The sequence below is a fragment of the Polypterus senegalus genome, chromosome 3 (genome assembly GCF_016835505.1).
Source record: "Polypterus senegalus isolate Bchr_013 chromosome 3, ASM1683550v1, whole genome shotgun sequence".
Lineage (NCBI taxonomy): Eukaryota > Metazoa > Chordata > Cladistia > Polypteriformes > Polypteridae > Polypterus > Polypterus senegalus.
The window spans coordinates 115,450,921-115,472,568 of NC_053156.1; the positions used below are offsets into that span (position 1 = coordinate 115,450,921).

Sequence of the window (21,648 nt, forward strand, 5' to 3'; positions counted from 1 at the left end):
CAAATGTTTTTCTTAAGATGTGGATGGTCTTTTGCCAATAATACCTACAGTCTCTAACTCTGATCAACTTTCCCTTTCCCCTTTGAGAGATTTATTTATTCAAACACTTTTCACTTACCTGTCAAACACAATTACATTCCCACAGGACTGGCAGGCAAGTGCATAACTTTTCTGTGCTTTCAAACTCATGATCAGACTTGGAAGGACTTCTAAAATGTAGGAAAAAAATGTATTTGGTAAATTCTGTATTGAACAGAAAGTAATGTTATTAATAGTATTAGTTATTAGTAGTATTGGGCAGAGTGGTGGCTCTGAGGCTAAGGATCTGTGCTGGTATCCAGAAGGTTGCCATTTCGAATCCCCGTCACTGACAAAAGAGATCCTACTCTGCTGGGCCCATTAATCTGTAATTGCTTCAGGGGCGCTGTACAATCGCTAAAACCCAAGGGGTATGCAAAAACCAACAAATTCCTAATACAAGAAATTGTATAAGGTAAAATAAAGAAAAAAAAATACTGCACAAAAGCAATATACAGTGTTTTCACTTGAAGCTAGCTGTACTTTCACTGATCAAAGTTTCAATTCTACCATTGAACCAAAATGTTTCTTATTTGTAAACGTTATACAAAAGACAACTGCATGAAGTGTGACTTACATAACCAATAAATAACATCGTAAATATCTGTCTCTGAAAATTTCTTTCACAAAATATTTACAATTACTGACAAAAAAATATTTTTTTCTACCCATAACCTCAAGCACAAGTTCAGAACCAAATCAAATCATAAAGTATTCTGTTAAAACTATCAGCTAGATTTAATTCATGAAAGCAATTCAGTGTTTACCTGTATTATCATTATTTTGAACGTGAAGTCTCATGTACAATCCATCCTCCTCTATCTTCGGCAGCTCTCTAGATGGAGGAAGTGTAATGCTGACCTCTGCTGGCAGTTCTATGATACAGCAGAAATCAGAAGTTCTGATTTGCAACAATGATGGTGGTGGTGTTGAAATTTCCACATCAGATGGCTCTTTTGCCAAAGCGCCACTAAAACATTAAAGCACAAATAAAGCACAAATATATTTAATTTAAAATAATTGATTTTTATCATGTACATAAAAAACACACTTTGTTAAATGCTGCTACTGCATCAGAGGGCACTCTTCAGAATCTCTTATATGAGCTTAGTATGTTTGTAATTTATAAGTAGGGCCAAGGAAAATGGATTAATCACTGCCATGTTCTTTAAACCATTTGTACCCTTTGGAGGTACTGTAAAAGCTAATAAATCTAAAACAACTTTTGTGTGGTCAAGTTCAATCTGTAGTGAGTCATTTGTATACTTGAAGTAGTTAAATGTTAGCAATTTCTTTACCGCAAAGAGAGCATTTCTTCATTCAAATGTATATTTTACATGTCTCAAATGTGTTATATTCTGACAAGGCAAAATTATGACTAGTCAAAAGAAGGCATTAAATGTTAAAGCAGTTTGTTGTAAGAGTATGTTCCTTTGAGTGTAAGGAGCATACTCAGACAGTTAAAGTTCAAGTATTCACAGCACAGTGCAGTTTAGAGTCATATGCACACAAGTAAACCTGCAGGAAATAAAGGAAAGCTGCAGCAATCACAGTTTGATTCAACAGGTGAAATGTACTTCTACGAATCAAAACAATAAAAATAAGTCTAATCAACAGTCTTAAAACAAGGAAATCCAAACTACACATTTAAACATTATTCTACATAAGATCATTTCTCATCTGCTGCCAGAATGCTAGACATTTCTAGACCATTTTATGGTGTAAAAGTGACTTGCAGACAGATAACTGACAGTAAATTTTGATGTTTTCTGCTAATTCTCGCTGAACAACAGGATGAACAAGTCTTTTGTGTTGATTTGGATGTAGAATCCTGAATGCTTGTTGCTTAACTACTAGTATATTTCCTTGCCATATTACAGCTTATTCATGACAAATCAGCCTCTCAGAGGTTTTGAACTAAACTGCAGGCCTCTTAAAAAACAATGTTCAATGAGCAGCCAATAAAAAAAGAAGCGTCCTCTGAAGCGTTAAGAACTTAAAAGTGAATCTGTGGCCACAACAATAAAATAGAGAGTCAACAGAAAGAACTGAAGTGTTTAAGGCATCTGCCATAGAAGAATATTATGAGCCACAATTATTGGTTCTTTCTAAATCCCTGCAGTAACAGAACCTAAAAAGTGATAATACCACCAGATGAAGACAGTTTTGACAAATGGACAAAAAGCACAAAAAGGCCTTCTAGAACAAACATATTTAAATAGTCAAGGGTATGGATGGAAACAGTTAGAGAAACCTAAGGAAACCAAAAAATCAAAGTAAAGTGTTCCAATCCATGAGATAACATTCAGGTGCGAGTCTGATACACCCTAAATAATTAAAAATAATCCCACACTTTTAGATTCCTGCTCTTTGTAACAGATATCTGTTGAAGTACAACATGATATTGTTATAAGAGATTTGATAGGTCCTCAGAAGAATAGTTGTTGAAGACCATAAAACTATGAAATGCTATAAAAAGCATTTCTGAAAACCATGGGCCTCCATCGGTGCACAACAGAAGAAATGTAGTATTATTATAGTTTTCCTACTTCTACTTTGACCATTATTATAATCATTATCCTTATTATTATTATGTTTGTGTTAAAGCCTCAGCATTAGTATCAGAAAACTACAAAATGTTATCATGAGTGTTAATTTGTGGCAAGGGCTGCCATAATATCATGATGTCATTTATTCTCAGAGATGACCTCCCACTCATTGCTAGGCCTAGTTGTAGGATATTTTGTAAGTACTTCTCATTTCCAACACTGAAGTAGTACAAATTCAAATCCTAGTGTCACTTTTAAACACAATTCCTGAGATGTTTGATAATTATGGGGCCCAATCATCTGTCTATAGGAAGCATCTAGTTAAGCTTATTGCAGCTGTACACTTCATTTTGAGTATTTAAAAATATGCAATGTAAATGACACATTTCTTTAAAATAAAACTATTTCATTAATTTTAGTAGATCAACTTAAATTTTATTTATAGAGGAATCTAGATTCCAAAAGCATCACTAGGTATTTCTTATAACTATAGGTACTAAAATAGTATTTTAGATTATAAAGATGATAAAAACAAAAGGACCATATTGCAATATAAAACAAAAGTAAACAATTCATTAGTCTATTATTAAAGATGGTACTACTATTTTTTTAAGAAGAAAATCCTTTTATATGAGACAACGATTTTAGAAATCTTTTATGATATAAATTTAACTCCAAAATTCTAGATGTTCAGAAACTAATACATGAGAAGTCTTTTCATTTGTCGTATCCCGGGTGAATTGTGAGCCAGATGGCCAGAAGGAACTAATGAACTTGACGAAAGAGGTGCAGAGTAACTGCAATATAATTTCAAAACCAGCTTTGAGGCATCTCAAAGACCACATTTCACTAATAATTCAAAATCAATTATGCATAACAATTACAGCAAACATACAGATACTATAATACATTCATAGATTTAACTCGCATCCTCCAGAAAAGACACCTTTCAAAATAATTTACAACAGATTACCAGCTAAAATAAAAACAGTCTCCTCACATCAAAACATTCCAGAATGTGGTCTATAACAACAAAAGAACAAAATCTGATATTTTTCAGGAATTCTGAAATGATAGACTGATCTTTGTTTTCACAAATGTAGCATAAAATGGGGATACATGTTTAAAAAAGGAGAGACACAATCAGTATTTTTGACATTTGATATTTAATTTTGTTTGACTTGTCCATTAAATGTAACTTCTCAGAAAATGCAGCATTAAATAAAGTTTATTGGATTTATTCAAATTTTCTAAATATTTAATTATGCTGTCAAATTGGGTGATTTCACTAATTAAACTGATGTGAAAACAGACACTTAGCAAAGGTTTTCTCTCCCTGATTTATTCTGTGTAATTTCTCCATATTACGAAAAGTCCAACTCAATGTCACAGTAACATTTTAGTTTTTATTAGCACCTTTGATTGTCTCCTTCCATTACAGATAAATGCTCAGTTTGAAATAAAAACTGCAAAACATTTAAAAAACAAGAATATTTCATAATGTATTGGCAGTATATTAACTTAAAAGCCAATAAAATGTATATTGTCAGTTGTCAAACAACTACTAATAATAGTTATAACTGGCTTTTGATAAAGAGAACCCTCCCAAAACAAATATAATCAAGGTGAATGAGAACACACATCACCTTAAAATATATAAGCCTCAAATTAGAGCATAAATGGTGATCAAACAAGTTGCAAGAGTATTGGTCTGCATGTGCTGAAATAATTAAAGTCTATAAGGCATCTCTCTGAAATCTACACTCTGAAAAGAATTCCAGATTACCAGATGAAAACACTGCTAACTCCAAAATTAGACTTTGAACAACAGGTGAACTGACAAATAATAAATCTAAAGTGGTTGACATATTTCCAAATATATAGTAATTGATAACATCATAAGTTTCTTTATTAATAGTGTATATTACAAAACAGGTTATAAACTGAGCAAAATGGCAGAATATACACTGTAACACTTTTAAAAATATATCAGTATTATGATTTGGTTTTATGTTGTCTGTCTTTCAGCCACACTATATATATATATATGTACTTACATGCTCATCTCATAAGTGCAAGTGTCGTTAATAAGAATAAATTGAAAGGAATTTTCTAATTTTAAACTTGTGAAATAAAAAAAAAACTATTGATATTTTTATAAGCTGTATACACACATAGGTAAAGCTGTCTGTAGACTTTTAACTTTAACCTGTAAATAGCTGAATTAAATTAACTTAAAGACAAAACTTGAAAGATTTTTCAATACTAAATAAATAATATTATCAGACCTTATTAATCTAATTTTGGATCATGGAATAGAATTGAAATTCAATCTTAAATTGAAGAAGCACAAATTTAAATATGGGTAATTGCTTATTCTGCCAAACCCTTCTATGAAGGAAATTATAACACCAAAGAACAATTAAAACAGTTTACAAATGGACAGATTACAAACTAAACAAAAACAGTAAAATATTAACCAAACACAAGATCAAATCCATTGCCAAGTACCCGGCACCATTTTTTCCCTGCAAAATTAGGGAGGAAAAAATTATTCTGTTATTAAAAATGAAAGAAAATCAGTATACATCCGCAATTTTACAAATCCTTTTGAATAATTCCCTACTCTAAATAAGAAAAACTAAAAAAAAAAAAAAAAAAAAATAGCAGTCCCAACATTTGTGTGTCTTTCTACTACCAAGGGGCATTGAGTAGATGATTCAATTTAAAACTGGATAATTCTTTACAGTTTTCCTAAGTGGTGGCTTGTTGCTCATTATTTCTTGCCAGTGATATCATTATTCATAATTATTTGAAAAATCATGCAACGAATTGTTAATTCTTTTGAAATACAATTTATTGTCATGAGAAGAGGTTTGGTTTTTGAATTCTTGATTGCCTTGAAATAAATGAAAAGCCTGCCGCATCGGTTTTCCCTTGATTTCCGATATGTGCCTGAAGCATAAGCTATACACAATGACCACTCAAAGATAGAGCGAAGCCACTTACAAGTATCCTTTGCCAATGTCATTTAGACATTTATATCTCTGTTTAATCATTAATAGAGATAACACAGTAGACAGGACTGCTTCAAAAGAAAGTCAGAAATTAAATAAGGAAAAAATGCCTTCATATGTAGCAAAATACAGTATATCACAGAAACAAGCTGCTAACTGCCCCATGATGAAACATCAACCAATTAAACACCAGACTATAAATCAAAAAAATTCAACAAACAAGCCACTTTCCTGGGCATGTGAGTCATTAACATAGCAGAGGAGATTCACTAAAAGGTTATAGGTCAATGATTAGTTAATTCCCTGTTGGAGCTGACTCATCCTAGTTAGAAAGTTATAATGAGGACCCTAGAGCCAGCATGACACTGAAGAACCACCAGACACTGGGGTTGGCCTTTTGTTACAAGATTCTCTCACTAGAAGATATGAGGTTAATTTAAACAAAAGTATGAGGTATTCTGCACTCCTGACTCTTGTGTGGTATTATATGATGGCTCATTCTAAGGAAATGTTTCAACAAAGTCATGCATTTTCAGTGAACAGAAGAGTCAAAACATAAGGAGAAATGTATTTATGCTGCAAATTGAATCATATTTCTAAACATATTATATTGAATCATCAATTGCTTAAATAATCATTGTAAATTTCAAAAACTCTTAAATTCATTAATGAACCTTGCTGATTTACAAATGAAAGGGTACTCATTTTCAGATCAAATCTCTAAATATGTGCACCTTGGACACAAAGAAGAGAGTCTGAGGCTATTCGTTTGTGCCTGTGCTCTCTGTGTCAAAATCTTTTTTTCCCTAACTTTCATTGTTCATCACAATGTTCCTTTGAATTTTGAAACTTTCATATAACGACTGGTTGTTTGTCTTTATTGGTGGACAATACTACATTTTATCAAAAATGTTTATCATGTTCTGTACACAAAACCTATAACCCATTGATCACATAGTTTGTATTTTCAGTATTGCTGAACATCTTAGCAAAACAACAAAATTTACAATACATTATCTTTATATCTCATTCATTTCCCATTTTCTGTTAGGGTCACAGTAGCAACAGTTTGTGAAAGAAAAAGATGACTACCTTTTTATAGTAATTTAAAATAGCTCAATCTGGACAAATCAAGGCAAATTAGTATTCACTCTTAAACAGCTTACACAAATTAATGAATAAAATAGTGTCAATTCTGATATAACATGATGAATATTAATTGAGGAATGTAGAATAATGAATTTATTTGTGTGGCGATTAAACTATACTCAAGTTCATGACATATCATAATCACTTCAAGTGAACACACTGGGGCAAACACCAAATTTGTAACACTTTTCATACATTAATCTAACTCTAGAACCTTGGTAGTGGCCACTTTTACCAGTATAATCGAAGGGAGATGTGTTATGGCACTGTAACACTGCTGACTGTTGCAGTATGTCAGTTTGCCAAGATAAAGGGATCTCTCACTTAATCTCAGTCACCTGTTCATAACAGAACATTTACAAAAGAGCCGTAAGTCACTAAACATTAAAACTGCATATTTTATCAGGTAAAAAATGTGACCACAATTAAAGCCATCAAAAGGAGTATCATGTGATTTGACTCTCATTTTAACAATATCTTCAACCCCATAGTAACAATATTTTCCTTTATTAAAATCCATCCATCCATCCATTCTCTTCCGCTTATCCGAGGTCGGGTCGCGGGGGCAGCAGCTTAAGCACAGAGGCCCAGACTTCCCTCTCCCGGCCACTTCTTCCAGCTCTTCCGGGAGAATCCCAAGGCGTTCCCAGGCCAGCCGGGAGACATAGTCCCTCCAGCGTGTCCTGGGTCTTCCCCGGGGCCTCCTCCCGGTTGGACGTGCCCGGAACACCTCACCAGGGAGGCGTCCAGGAGGCATCCTGATCAGATGCCCGAGCCACCTCATCTGACTCCTCTCGATGCGGAGGAGCAGTGGCTCTACTCTGAGCCCCTCCCGGATGACTGAGCTTCTCACCCTATCTTTAAGGGAAAGCCCAGACACCCTGCGGAGGAAACTCATTTCAGCCCTTGTATTCGCGATCTCGTTCTTTCGGTCACTACCCATAGCTCATGACCATAGGTGAGGGTAGGAAGGTAGATCGACTGGTAAATTGAGAGCTTTGCCTTACGGCTCAGCTCCTTTTCACCACGACAGACCGATGCAGAGCCGCATCACTGCGGATGCCGCACCGATCCGCCTGTCGATCTCACGCCCATTCTTCCCTCACTCGTGAACAAGACCCGAGATACTTGAACTCCTCCACTTGGGGCAGGATCTCTCCCCAACCCTGAGAGGGCACTCCACCCTTTTCGGCTGAGGACCATGCTCGGATTTGGAGGTGCTGATTCTCATCCCAGCCGCTTCACACTCAGCTGCGAACCGATCCAGAGAGCTGAAGATCACGGCCTGATGAAGCAAACAGGACAACATCATCTGCAAAAGCAGTGACCCAATCCTGAGTCCACCAAACCGGACCCCTTCAACACCCTGGCTGCGCCTAGAAATTCTGTCCATAAAAGTTATGAACAGAATCGGTGACAAAGGGCAGCCCTGGCGGAGTCCAACTCTCACTGGAAACGGGCTCGACTTACTGCCGGCAATGCGGACCAAGCTCTGACACCGGTTGTACAGAGACCGAACAGCTCTTATCAGGGGGTCCGGTACCCCATACTCCCGGAGCACCCCCCACAGGATTCCCCGAGGGACACGGTCAATGCCTTTTCCAAGTCCACAAAACACATGTAGACCGGTCGGGCAAACTCCCATGCACCCTCCAGGACTCTGCTAAGGGTGAAGAGCTGGTCCACTGTTCCGCGACCAGGACTAAAACCACACTGTTCCTCCTGAATCCGAGGTTCACTATCCGACGGACCCTCCTCTCCAGAACCCCCGAATAGACTTTTCCAGGGAGGCTGAGGAGTGTGATCCCTCTATAGTTGGAACACACCCTCCGGTCCCCCTTTTTAAAGAGGGGGACCACCACCCCGGTCTGCCAATCCAGAGGCACTGTCCCCGATGTCCATGCGATGTTGCAGAGGCGTGTCAACCAAGACAGTCCTACAACATCCAGAGCCTTAAGGAACTCGGTATCTCATCCACCCGGGGCCCTGCCACCAAGGAGTTTTTGACCACCTCGGTGACTTCAGTCCCAGAGATGGGAGAGCCCACCTCAGAGTCCCCAGGCTCTGCTTCCTCATGGAAGGCATGTTAGTGGGATTGAGGAGGTCTTCGAAGTACTCCTCCCACCGACCCACAACGTCCCGAGTCGAGGTCAGCAGCGCACCATCCCCACTATATACGGTGTTGACACTGCACTGCTTCCCCCTCCTGAGACGCCGGACGGTGGACCAGAATCTCCTCAAAGCCGTCCGAAAGTCGTTCTCCATGGCCTCTCAAACTCCTCCCATGCCCGAGTTTTGCCTCAGCAACAACCGGCCGCGTTCGCTTGGCCTGCCGGTACCTATCAGCTGCCTCCAGAGACCCACAGGACAAAAAGTCCTATAGGACTCCTTCTTCAGCTTGACAGCATCCCTCACCGCGGTGTCCACCAACGGGTTCGGGATTGCCGCCACGACAGGCACCGACCACCTTGCGGCCACAGCTCCGGTCAGCCGCCTCAACAATAGAGGCACGGAACATGGCCCATTCGACTCAATGTCCCCACCTCCCTCGGGGCGTGGTTGAAGTTCTGCCGGAGGTGGGAGTTGAAGCTACTTCTGACAGGGACTCTGCCAGCCGTTCCCAGCAGACCCTCACAACACGCTTGGGCCTACCAGGTCTGACCGCATCTTCCCCACCATCGAAGCCAACTCACCACCAGGTGGTGATCAGTTGACAGCTCCGCCCCTCTCTTCACCCGAGTGTCCAAGACATATGGCCGCAAGTCCGACGACACGACCACAAAGTCGATCATCGACCTGAGGCCTAGGGTGTCCTGGTGCCAAGTGCACATATGAACACCCTTATGCTTGAACATGGTGTTCGTTATGGACAATCCGTGACGAGCACAGAAGTCCAATAACAAAACACCGCTCGGGTTTCAGATCGGGGGGGCCATTCCTCCCAATCACGCCCTTCCAGGTCTCACTGTCATTGCCCACGTGAGCATTGAAGTCTCCCAGCAAAACGAGGGAATCCCCAGAAGGTATGCCCTCTAGCAACCCCTCCAGAGACTCCAAAAGGGTGGATACTCCAAACTGCTGTTCGGGCGATACGCACAAACAACAGTCAGGACCCTTCCCCCCACCCGAAGGCGGAGGGAGGCCACCCTCTCGTCCACCGGGGTAAACCCCAATGCACAGGCTCATATTTAAATAAAGAAGGTCATTAGATGTAGAATATTGCCAAAGCTGCGGTGGGTTGGCACCCTGCCCAGGATTGGTTCCTGCCTTGTGCCCTGTGTTGGCTGGGATTGGCTCCAGCAGACCCTCGTGACCCTGTGTTCAGATTCAGTAGGTTGGAAAATGGATGGATAGATGGATATTGCCAACGTCCTTACCAAACTGCTGAATTTAACTACGGGAGCTGTGAAAGATACAACGTGGAAAGATTCAGAGGGCAACACTGGACACCCAGTTCACATTTTGTTTTCTTTACTTCTTTCATGTGTTAATGAATTTTGAATCAAGATAAACAGGCACAAAGAAGTTGTATTATTTGTTGATGCTGCACTTTATTGTTTATATCATAACTATAAATTAAGCCTGTTATAATAATGGGCGCTAGAACAGTAGTGCATAAACATTAGTAGGAACAGTCTATATTAAATGGCAAGGGGCCTTTTACGTGGCTGTAATATGCGTCACTGTATTGTGTGCCTTTAATTTTCTCTCTCAGTAATACTGGTTTGTATTTTCGTAAAAATGTCTGTAATTTTGTCTGACAGTAATACAGTGAACCGAAGTAATTTCCTCCATAGGATTGTACGTAAATACCATTAATCCATTCCAGACCGTATGAACTGTATGTAAATATATATTTTTTTAAGTTTTTAAGCACAAATATAGTTAACTAGCAGAATACCCAGCGCTTCGCAGCGAGAGAAGTAGTGTGTTAAAGAAGTTATGAAAAAGAAAAGGAAAAATTTAAAAAATAATGTAACATGATTGTCAATGTAATTGTGTTGTCATTGTCATGAGTGTTGCGGGCATATATATATATATATATATATATATATATATATATATATATATATATATATATATATATATATATACACACACACACATATACATACATACATACACACAAATATTTGCACACACACACACATATCTACATATATACTGTATATACACATATACAGGGAGTGCAGAATTATTAGGCAAGTTGTATTTTTGAGGATTAATTTTAATATGGAACAAACACACTGCTATCAGTCAATCCAAAATGTTAATAAACCTGAAACCTGAATGTTTCACAACGGAAATGTGAGTGTGAACATCATCAGGGGAATACATATGTGCACAATTATTAGGCAACTATTAGTGTGCAGATTTATTATGCAACTAAAGGAAAATGAAAATTTTCCCATCTCACTTGTTTATTTTCATCTGTTATAGTGAGAATAATAAACAAACACCTCAAAATTTACAAATAAACATCTCTGACATTTCAAAAAAAATCAATCAATCAATCAATGACCAATATAGCCACCCTTCTTTCCAATAACAGTCATAAGCCTTTCCATTCATGGAGTCTGTCAGTTTCTTGATCTGTTGACGATCAGCTTTTTGTGGAGCAGTGACTACAGCCTCCCAGACACTCTTCAGAGAGGTGTATTGTTTTTCTCCCCCGTAAATCTAGCGTTTAAAAAGTGCCCACAAGTTCTCGATAGGGTTTAGGTCAGATGAGGAAGGGGGGCCATGTCATTATTCCTTCATCTTTAAGTCCTTTACTGGCTGGCCACGCAGTGGAGAACTTCGATGCAAGTGATGGAGCATTGGCCTGCATAAAAGTCATGGTCTTTTTCCTGTATCACTGTTTGAAGAAAGTGTCTTCGAAAAACTGGCAGTAGGTTTGGGAGTTGATTTTGAGTTCATCTTCAATGCAAAAAGGTCCAACTAGCTCATCTTTAAAAATACCAGCTCATACCAGTACGCCACCTCCACGTTGGTGTGGAGCTCTGTGCCCATTACTGATCCACAGGTCCATCCATCTGGTCCATCAAGAGTCACTCTCATCTCATCGGTCAATAAAACCTTTGAAAAAAATCTGTCTTCAGATATTTCTTGGCCCAGTTTTGACGTTTCAACTTATGTTTCTTGTTCAGTGGTGGTTGGGTTTCAGCCCTCCTTACCTTGGCCATGTCTTTGAGCACTGAACACCTTGTACTTCTGGGCACTCCAGGTAGGTTGCAGCTCTGGAATATGAAAGTACTGGAGGATAATGGGTTCCTGGTAGCTTCACGTTCGATTCTTCTCAAATCTTTGGCAGCTAATTTGCGTCTTTTGTTCTCAACATGTTTCTTGCGACCCTGTTGACTATTTGCAACAAAATGTTTGATGGTTCTGTGATCACACACCAATATCTTAGCAATTCCAAAAGTGCTGCATCCCTCTGAAAGACTTTTTACAATTTTTGACTTTTCAGAGTCAGTTAAATCTCTTTTGGCCCATTTTGCCTGAGGAAAACTAGCTGCCTAATAATTCTGCACACCTCGATATAGGGTGTTGATCTCCTTAGGCCACACCCTCCCTCATTACACAAATACACATCACCTGACGTGCTTAAATCCAATAAGCATTCAAGTTAATACAGCTTGGAGTTGGAATATACGCATAAAAATGATGATATGGTCAAAATACTCACTTGCCTAATAATTGTGCACACAGTGTATATATACAGATCTACATATATATATCTACATATATATATTAGGGGTGGGACTCGATTAAAAAAATTAATCTAATTAAATGTAATATCACACATGAAAATTTGCCCCAAATCGCAAATTATTTTTTTTAATTTAAAAGGGTTTTAGTGGGCGACAGAATCAAATAATAGACATGGACATGAATATTGTAAACTCAAGCTCTTTTAATTTCTGAAAAAAAAAAAAAGCTTTTAAACTGCATTTCAATTCAAAACAGAAACAAAAATATCATCCCTGGATAAAATTGGGCAGACATAAAAATAAGTTGGTATTTTAAGTACTTTAAGTACATTTTCAGAATGGTATTGTCTTTAAATAATAACAACCAAAATTTCAACATAAAGTGCAGTTTTTCTTCTTAGAAAAATAAGTCAGAAACATAAAAGGTAATTTGACCAGCTTCATCTTTAAACTCTGAGAAACCTTAGCCAAAATTATTTTGTACATTAGGCTAAAACAGTGTGATCATTGAACATTTTGTAATTAGATGTAATTAGAATTACTAACGGTCACGGAAGTCCAATGATCCCCAGTAAGAGCCACAAAGTCCGCTTTCTGTAATGCATCTAATTTTTCTTGCTTTTCAGTGTGCACAAAACCATGCTTTTATCAAGGCTTCCTTCAGGTAGTCTTTTGAAATGAAATTTTCCTCTGATCAGTCGTAGGAACGCACTTTATTCCGACTCTAACATTTTTGTAGCTCTGATGTGTGCATCAATGTAATCGATGTACCAGGAAATCATGCATTGACAAAAGTTCCCCTTTGCTTGGAATAGAAATTGTGATTAAATGCGTTATTTTTTGTTATGGAGTACATGCATCTAAGCTTCTCAGCTGTGCTTGTGCTAAGAAAAGGAAACATTTTAAAAATAATGTAACATGATTCTGCGTTAACCGCATATTTTTTCATATGTCTCAAACCAAGGGGATGCGAGGGTAAAATGAATCGTGAAGCGCGCGTACATACTCAGTGCATACCAGGATTTGATCATCATTATTTCTTTCAATCAGGTTCGTATTTGTAGGATGTGTTGTGTTCAAGTTACATTCCGTGTTTGTCAATCGTTGTAAAGATAACAGGTTTCATTCATCGATTCGTTTCTTACTGCATCAATAAACAGCTTGTCTTCTTTATCTGAGACCTGACACACTGCATGCACTGGTTTTCTTTTCCCACTGTCTTCCTTTAGCGGGACATTGACTTTTTCCACCGTGTGCTTTGTTTCCGCAGTAGCTGCACTCATGAATATGCTTGTATGTATCAGACATTTCATATTTTTTTGCTGCCTTCTCAATTGTGTAATTCAGTTTTTGTTTAGCACTCTTTGGAACTGTTGCTTTTTGTCAGCGCACTGCATCAGTTCGCGTGAGCCGCTCGGTGTACATGCATCGAAGTTTCCCAGCACTCATGAATATGGTTGTATATGTCACTCGCTCGCTTCTTATTGTTTCGCTGCCTTCTCAATTATATAATGCATGTTTTCTTCAGCGCTTTTTGGAGCTCTTCCTGGTTTTCTACGTACTGCGTTGACAGTCAGTTCACGTGATTATGTGGGAGGCGTCATGATGTCACACAAAACTCCGCCCCCCACGGCTTTTGAGCTTAACTCCATTACAGTAAATGGAGAAAAATAGCTTCCAGTTATGACCATTACGCGTAGAATTTCAAAATGAAACCTGTCCAACTTTTGTAAGGAAGCTGTAAGGAATGAACCTGCCAAATTTCAGCCTTCTACCTACACGGGAAGTTGGAGAATTAGTGATGAGTCAGTGAGTCAGTCAGTGAGTCAGTCAGTCAGTGAGTGAGTGAGTTACTCATTGAGGGCTTTGCCTTTTATTAGTATAGATTATACCATTGAATTCACAGAGTAATAGTAAACTAAATGTAAAAACATTGAATAACACTAAGAAAACCTTGCACAACAGAGAAAACTAACACTGCAAGAGTTTGCGCTACAGCCTTATGACCCGCTCGCTAAAAACACTTTTTTTAATGAGTTTTAAGCACAGGGGAAAAAATCAACATTTGAAAAATCTGTAATTTAATAAACAACCAAGAAAAGTAACACTGCAACAATGCACGCACACGCCTGTGTGTGTCTCTCTCGCAGGCCTGCGTGTGTGTGTCTGTCTGTCTCACGCACGCCTGTGTCTCTCGTGTGTGTGTGTGTGTGTGTGTGTCTGTCTGTCTGTCTCTCGTGTGTGTGTGTGTCTGTCTGGTGTGTATGTCTGTCTGTCTGGTGTGTCTGTCTGTCTGTCTCGCATGCGTGTGTCTGTCTGGCGCACGCGCGCCTGTGTGTGTCTGTCTGTCTGGCGCACGCGCGCCTGTGTGTGTGTCTGTCTGTCTGTCTGGCACGCGCCTTGTGTGTGTGTCTGTCTGTCTGTCTGGCACGCGCCTGTGTGTGTGTCTGTCTGTCTGTCTATCTGTCTCTGTCTCTCTCTGCACAGGAAGAGACTGAACATGTGCAGTGTGGCTCCACGCATGCGCACTTCACCAGAAGACACACACACTGACACCTGGTCGCACACAGGGGTTTTATTAAAGAGGATTACACTTACATTTACGTTTCTGTTATTTTGATATTTATTGTTATTATCAGTGGTTAATATAGCAAACAGAAAAAAGGCCTTTATGTTAGATAGTTCAAATCAAACTTTTAAATGAATAGGCCACTGCCTTAAAGTGTAGGAAATGACAGTCAGTGTACAGTTGCAAAAGATCATATAGCAATATTAAAATCTTGATCTTTTACATTAATTGTTCTTTCATCATTTTGGAAAGATGATAGATGGATCAATTTGTTCAATCATATTATTTTCAGCATGTTTTTTTTACATCTATTTCATGTTTAAATTCAATTTGAGGAGCAAGTACAAATCGGGAACCTTTCGACAGATTCTGGAGTGGGTGATGCATACTCTTGTCACACTAAGGTAAATCAGGTACGCAAAGTAGAGAAAGCAGCAAGTTCTTATTCCTGAAAGAAAGGGTTAACAGTCAGCTGATTGTTTTTTTTTATTATCAAGAGAGGATAAAATTTTTAGACCTCAAACAACAAAAGATAAAGACCTAAGAAATCATAAGGTTCTGTAAGAAGCTGAAATACATGAACAACAGAAAACATATACACTCCACATCCAAGCCTATTTACGGGATATGAACAAACACCACCATTAAGGATCACCTCCAGCCCTTAAACCAACAATAACACGACAGATGGAGTATTAGTACTGCTTTGTACATATGACTTTGAGACTTCTACAGCATATAACCTGATAGCTATAATGCAAAGCCCGTATTGATTTTTCTGGTTACCACAATTGCTAAACAAAAGCAAAACATGCTGGGTATAACTTAAACCCATATACTCTACCTTCTTTGTTTTCCAAAATGCTTAAGAAATACTAATTCAGAAGAAAGTGATTCATAGACATGGCATTATTCCATGAACAGCCTGTGTAGCATTACAAAAACAAAAACACAGTCAGTGGCTACTAAAGCAAACAAAAAACAATCTTAAGTGTAGCACACTGCAAGCATGGAAGAACATCTAAAACAAAGCTGAAGGTTTGCCACTCTTACTGGCAAACAAAATAGACACCCTGTAACTGAGTCAAAAGTCAGATCATGATTCATTTTTGAGGAAAACTCAAAGGAAAAAAATTACATCAAATAACAGATGCTTCCTTGATTTCTGCTTTCAAATCAAGGCTGAAAACTTACTAGTATACCGATTTTGGAGCTGCTGATTAGCAAAGAGTTCATTTGTTAGTTATTTGAACAAATATAGGGATGCTCCAATCAGGTGTTGTTTATGGCTAATACTGATAACTGATTTCATGTTCCAATTTCCCTTCCTTTACCCATTTAAAAAACTTACTGCACTAACCTCCTGCATAACCAGACACATAGAAGTCTATATCAAAGTGTATTTTTATTATTAAACTAAATATCCACAAGTGTTAGCTGCTCATATTTTATTAACAAAATGAAATTATGTGGACTTATTGCCCAGTGACCATAAAAATGCTAAAACAAAATTTCCTTAAAATACATTCAAATAAAATATGTACACAAATATTTATCAATAATACAAATGGCATAAAAAATAAAATGCTTCTTATAATTACAAACTATCATATTGTTTAATTCTTCTGTAATGTACCTATCGGAAGCAAGGCTTATATAAAAAAAAAAATAAAAAAAAATTGCACTACAGCTTTTTTTACTGTTAAAGTGTACATTTACTATATTTCATACAGGTGCATTTTTTCCTTCAGCGTATTAACTCGACAATCATAATTCTTGAGGTGTATTTATAAATATTGATTACCATTTTAATTATGTAGTTCTTGTTTCTTACCAAAATATATGCTCTATGACACATAGCAACAAATAATAAGCACAGTACAAATCTTTAAGAAAGTGACAAATATATAAACAAGTATTTCAATAATTATGAATTGTTACTGACATTTCTCTGCTCTAGGGATATCAAAGTCAAGGCCTGTGGACCTTTTTTAATGCTGCCCTCATGATCTGTATTCAATATGTTACATATAGCCATTGATGATGGGTTCATTTCCTCAATGCACCCTCTTTAATACTTGCTTCATACATTGATTGTATCCTTACATAATAGAGGTGGATTACATTTATACTATTGGAAGTATGCATGAAGGAGGCCCACGACAGGAAACTTACTAAACACCAGAATCTAGTGTAGCAGCCAAGATTGGCAGGCTCATTGTGTGCTAATTAAGGTGGGCTGTCAGGGTTCTGCAGGGCAGTCATTCTATAAAAGTTCCAACAGGCTTGGGAATCAGCAACGCATTAAAGAGGAGGGCCACACTTTACATTACTGAAGCCGTAGAGAAAGCCACTAGGTCACGTTGGAAGTCCAGTTGGGTCACCGGAGTGAGGAGGTCTGATTTTGAAAGACCCGTCCCAAAACCTCCCTAATAACCTCTGAAACATCACTAATAATGCATCAAAGCATATCCAAGAGATGTATCTGGCAATACCAACCATTAAAATGCATCTTCATTGTCTGATAACTTTTATTTGCCCAAAACAGCGCATTACAGCTGCTAAACTAATTCAAATAGGAACAGCTAATGACTTGCTAGAAAAAATATTAAAAAAGTGAAACACCACACTAACAAAGAACATTAGTGTTTTAACACAGTGACAAGATACTACAGCCTCATGAAGAAGAGAGAGATAGCTAAACAGCTAGATGCCACTCTGCTCACCTTTTAAAACTACATCGATGTTAGCGCTGCCCACTCTTTAGAGGTATTTTAGGGTTTCAGATTCGCACTTACTTGCATCAGATCAGAATTCATGATACTAAAGTTATTTCTGACTTTGAAATTCTTGGTCAGTTGTGGTGATTCAGGAATGCAAAGTTATTGTTCTGCCAGTGGATTTTGTTGTTTGCTGTGCTGTACACTATTGTTTAGAAAGGTTCTTAACTCACTTCATAGAAAGTGTAACATGAAATGTCAATACGCATTGGACAATAACAAATAAAACAACAAGCAGACAATGATAACAAATACAGAATACAGGTGTTCTTTTCAGCTTTTCATCTGTAAGAATCTGATGAGTAATGCCACAAAAAAAATCAATCTACATATAAAGATTCTCCATTGCCCTCTTTAACTGGCTGGGGTTTGATGGTCTTCCCCCCTCTAGTGGGCTTTCTGGGTATTACTCACTATCACTGGGAGTTTCCTGCTTGGGATGTCTTTAGTTCATACAGTCATATGAAAAAGTTTGGGAACCCATCTTAATTCTTTGGATTTTTGGCTGTGCTTTCAAAGTAGCCACTTCCTTTTAATATATGACATTCCTTATGGAAACAGTATTATTTCAGCAGTGACAGTAAGTTTATTGGATTAACAGAAAATATGCAATATGCATCATAACAAAGTTAGACAGGTGCATAAATTTGGGCACCCCAACAGAGATATTACATCAATACTTAGTTGAGCCTCCTTTTGCAAATATAACAGCCTCTAGACACTTCCTATAGCCTTTGATGAGTGTCCGGATTCTGGATAGAGGTATTTTTGACCATTCTTCCATACAAAATCTCTCCAGTTCAGTTCAATTGGATGACAGCCTGCTTCAAATCATCCCATACATTTTTGATGATATTCAAGTCAGGGGACAGTGATCGCCATTCCAGAACATTGTACTTCTCCCTCTGCATGAATGCCTTTGTAGATTTTGAACTGTGTTTTGGGTCATTGTCTTGTTGGAATATCCAAACCCTGCGTAACTTCAACTTTGTGACTGATGCTTGAAAATTATCCTGAAGAATTTGTTGATATTGGGTTGAATTCATCCAACCCTTGACTTTAACAAGGGCCCCAGTCCCTGAACTAGCCACACAGCCCCAGAGCATGATGGAACCTCCACCAAATATGACAGTAGGTAGCAGGTGTTTTTCTTGGAATGCGGTGTTCTTCTTCCGCCATGCAAAGCGCTTTTTGTTATGATCAAATAACTCGATTTTTGTCTCGTCAGTCCAAAGCACTTTGCTCCAAAATGAATCTGGCTTGTCTAAATGAGCATTTGCATACAACAAGTGTTTGTGATGTAAGAGCAGAAAGGGCTTCTTTCTCATCACCCTGCCATACAGATGTTCTCTGTGCAAATTGCGCTGACTTGTAGAATGATGTACAGATACACCATCTGCAGCAAGATGTTCTTGCAGGTCTCTGGAGGTGATCTGTGGGTTGTCTGTAACCATTCTCACAATCCTGCACATATGCCGCTTCTGTATTTTTCTTGGCCTTCCAGACCTGGGTTTAAAAGCAACTGTGCCTGTGGCCTTCCATTTCCTGATTACATTCCTTACAGTTGAAACTGACAGCTTAAACCTCTGACATAGCTTTTTGTAGCCTTCCCCTGAACCATGATACTGAAAAATATTTGTTTTCAGATCTTTTGAGAGTTGCTTTGAGGATCCCATGCTGCCACTCTTCAGAGGAGAGTCAAAGGGAAGCACAACTTGCAATTGACCACCTTAAATACCTTTTCTCATGACTGGACACACCTGTCTATGAAGTTCAAAGCTTAACAAGCTAATCTAACCAATTTGGTGTTGCAAGTAATCAGTATTGAGCAGTTACATGCATTCAAATCAGCAAAGTTACAAGGGACCCAAATTTTTGCACAGCCAGTTTTTCACATTTGATTTAATTTCTAACTAAATACTGCTTCACTAAAAATCTTTGTTCGGAAAACACCCCAGTACTCAGATGTTTTTGGAAATGAGACATACCACTGTTATCTTTTTTGTTGAAAGTAGAGTAAATTATTATGCAAGCTGAAAGGGGTTCCCAAACTTTTTCATATGACTGTAACATTCTACATTGGCCCCAAAACATAAAAACTGGAAAATAACAACTTGCTTCATTAATCTAGGAGTCCAATTAAAAAACAGAACTTGGTTGGAACAAAAACCTGCAGCAACAAGAAGTACCCAGGACTGAGTCTAAGAACCAATTGTCTAGGTGCTCTGTTAAATTCAGATCTAGGGATTGGAAAGGCCAAGCCTTTAGAAGATCAGTAAATTATGGCCATGAAGGGATGCACTTGGTCAACAACAATACTCAAACAGGATATGGCATTCAAGGGTGGTTAAATTGGTACCAAAATTCCCAAAGTGTGCCAAGAAAATATTCCCCATACCATTACACAACAACCACTGCCACCAGCCCAGACTGTTGATAAAAGGCAGGATGGATTTACACTGAAGGAGCCCAGTTTTGACCATACTATATGTGTGCCTCAATACAAATTCAGATTCCTCAGACCAGGCTTCAGCTGTTCAGTTTTGGTGAACCTGTGCTCACTGCAACTTCAGCTTTCTGTTCTTAGATTACAGGAATGGAACCCACCTCAAGGATCGACGTGTTATGCAATCTGTAGCCTCATGGGGCCACAATTTAATCTAAAATGGGGAAAATCCATAAATCTGTCTACAGAAAAGTTTTTCACATTTATCAAGTAATATTTATGTTTAAAATGTGCAATGTGTTCTCTGTACATCCATCCATCCATCCATCCTCTTCAGATTTCCCTCTCCCCAGCCACTTCTTCTAGCTCTTCTGGGGGAATCCCGAGGCATTCCCAGGCCAGCTGAGAGACATAGTCCCTCCAGCATGTCCTGGGTCTTCCCCAGGGCCTCCTCCCAGTTAGACGTGCCCAGATCACCTCACCAGGGAGGTGTCCAGGAGGCATCCTGATCAGATGCCCGAGCCACCTCATCTGACTCATCTCAATGCGGAGGAGCAGTGGCTCTACGCTGAGCCCCTCCCAGATGACTGAGCTTCTCACCCTATCTTTAAGGGAAAGCCCAAACACCCTGCCAGGGGAAACTCATTTCAGTCGCTTATATTCGCAATCTTGTTCTTTCGGTTACTACCCACAGCTCATGACCATAGATGAGGGTAGGAACACAGATCGACTGGTAAATTGAGAGCTTTGCGTTACGGGTCAGCTACTTTTGCACCACGACAGACAGATGCAGAGCCCGCATCACTGTGGATGCTGCACCGAACCGCCTGTCGATCTCTCTGTCGATCTGAAGAAGACCACGAGATACTTGAACTCCAGTCTTTTAATGGAAATAAAAGTTTTCTGCCTACAGAGGGCTCAATTGTGTAGACACCCTAAAATCAGAGTGAAATGAAGATGTGACAGGCTAGGCCATTTTTTCAAAAACTTAATTTCTGCTACTCAAAATGCTTTTCACTATCTTGTGTGGCCCCCACGAGCTTGTATGCATGCTTGACAACGTCGGGGCATGCTCCTAATGAGACGACGGATGGTGTCTTGTGGCATTTCCTCCCAGATCTGTATGAGGGCATCCCTGAGCTGTTGTACAGTCTGAGGAGCAACCTGGCGGCGCCTAATGGACCGAAACATAATGTCCCACAGATGTTCTATTGAGTTTAAGTCAGGGGATCGTGAAGGCCGTTCAATTGTTTCAATTCCCTCATCCTCCAGGTACTACCTGCATACTCTTGCCACATGAGGCCGGGCATTGTCGTGCATTAGGAGGAAACCAGGACCTACTGCAC

The 21,648-nt window shown here is 38.8% G+C and overlaps 1 protein-coding gene across 2 annotated transcripts in view; it reads right to left on the minus strand.

Annotated features, from left to right (window-relative positions):
- The window catches only part of ube3d (ubiquitin protein ligase E3D), a 73,738-nt gene that overhangs the window by 47,626 nt on the left and 4,464 nt on the right, over nt 1-21,648 (minus strand). For both annotated transcript variants that reach the window (XR_005632963.1, XM_039747839.1), the window contains exons 2-3: nt 846-1,048; nt 119-209 (exon numbers count right to left, since the gene is read on the minus strand). Coding sequence is in view for 1 of the 2 variants with exons in the window: in XM_039747839.1 (XP_039603773.1) it covers nt 119-209; nt 846-1,048 (294 nt within the window). In the remaining variant the exon portion in view is untranslated. The remainder of the gene's footprint in view (nt 1-118; nt 210-845; nt 1,049-21,648) is intronic.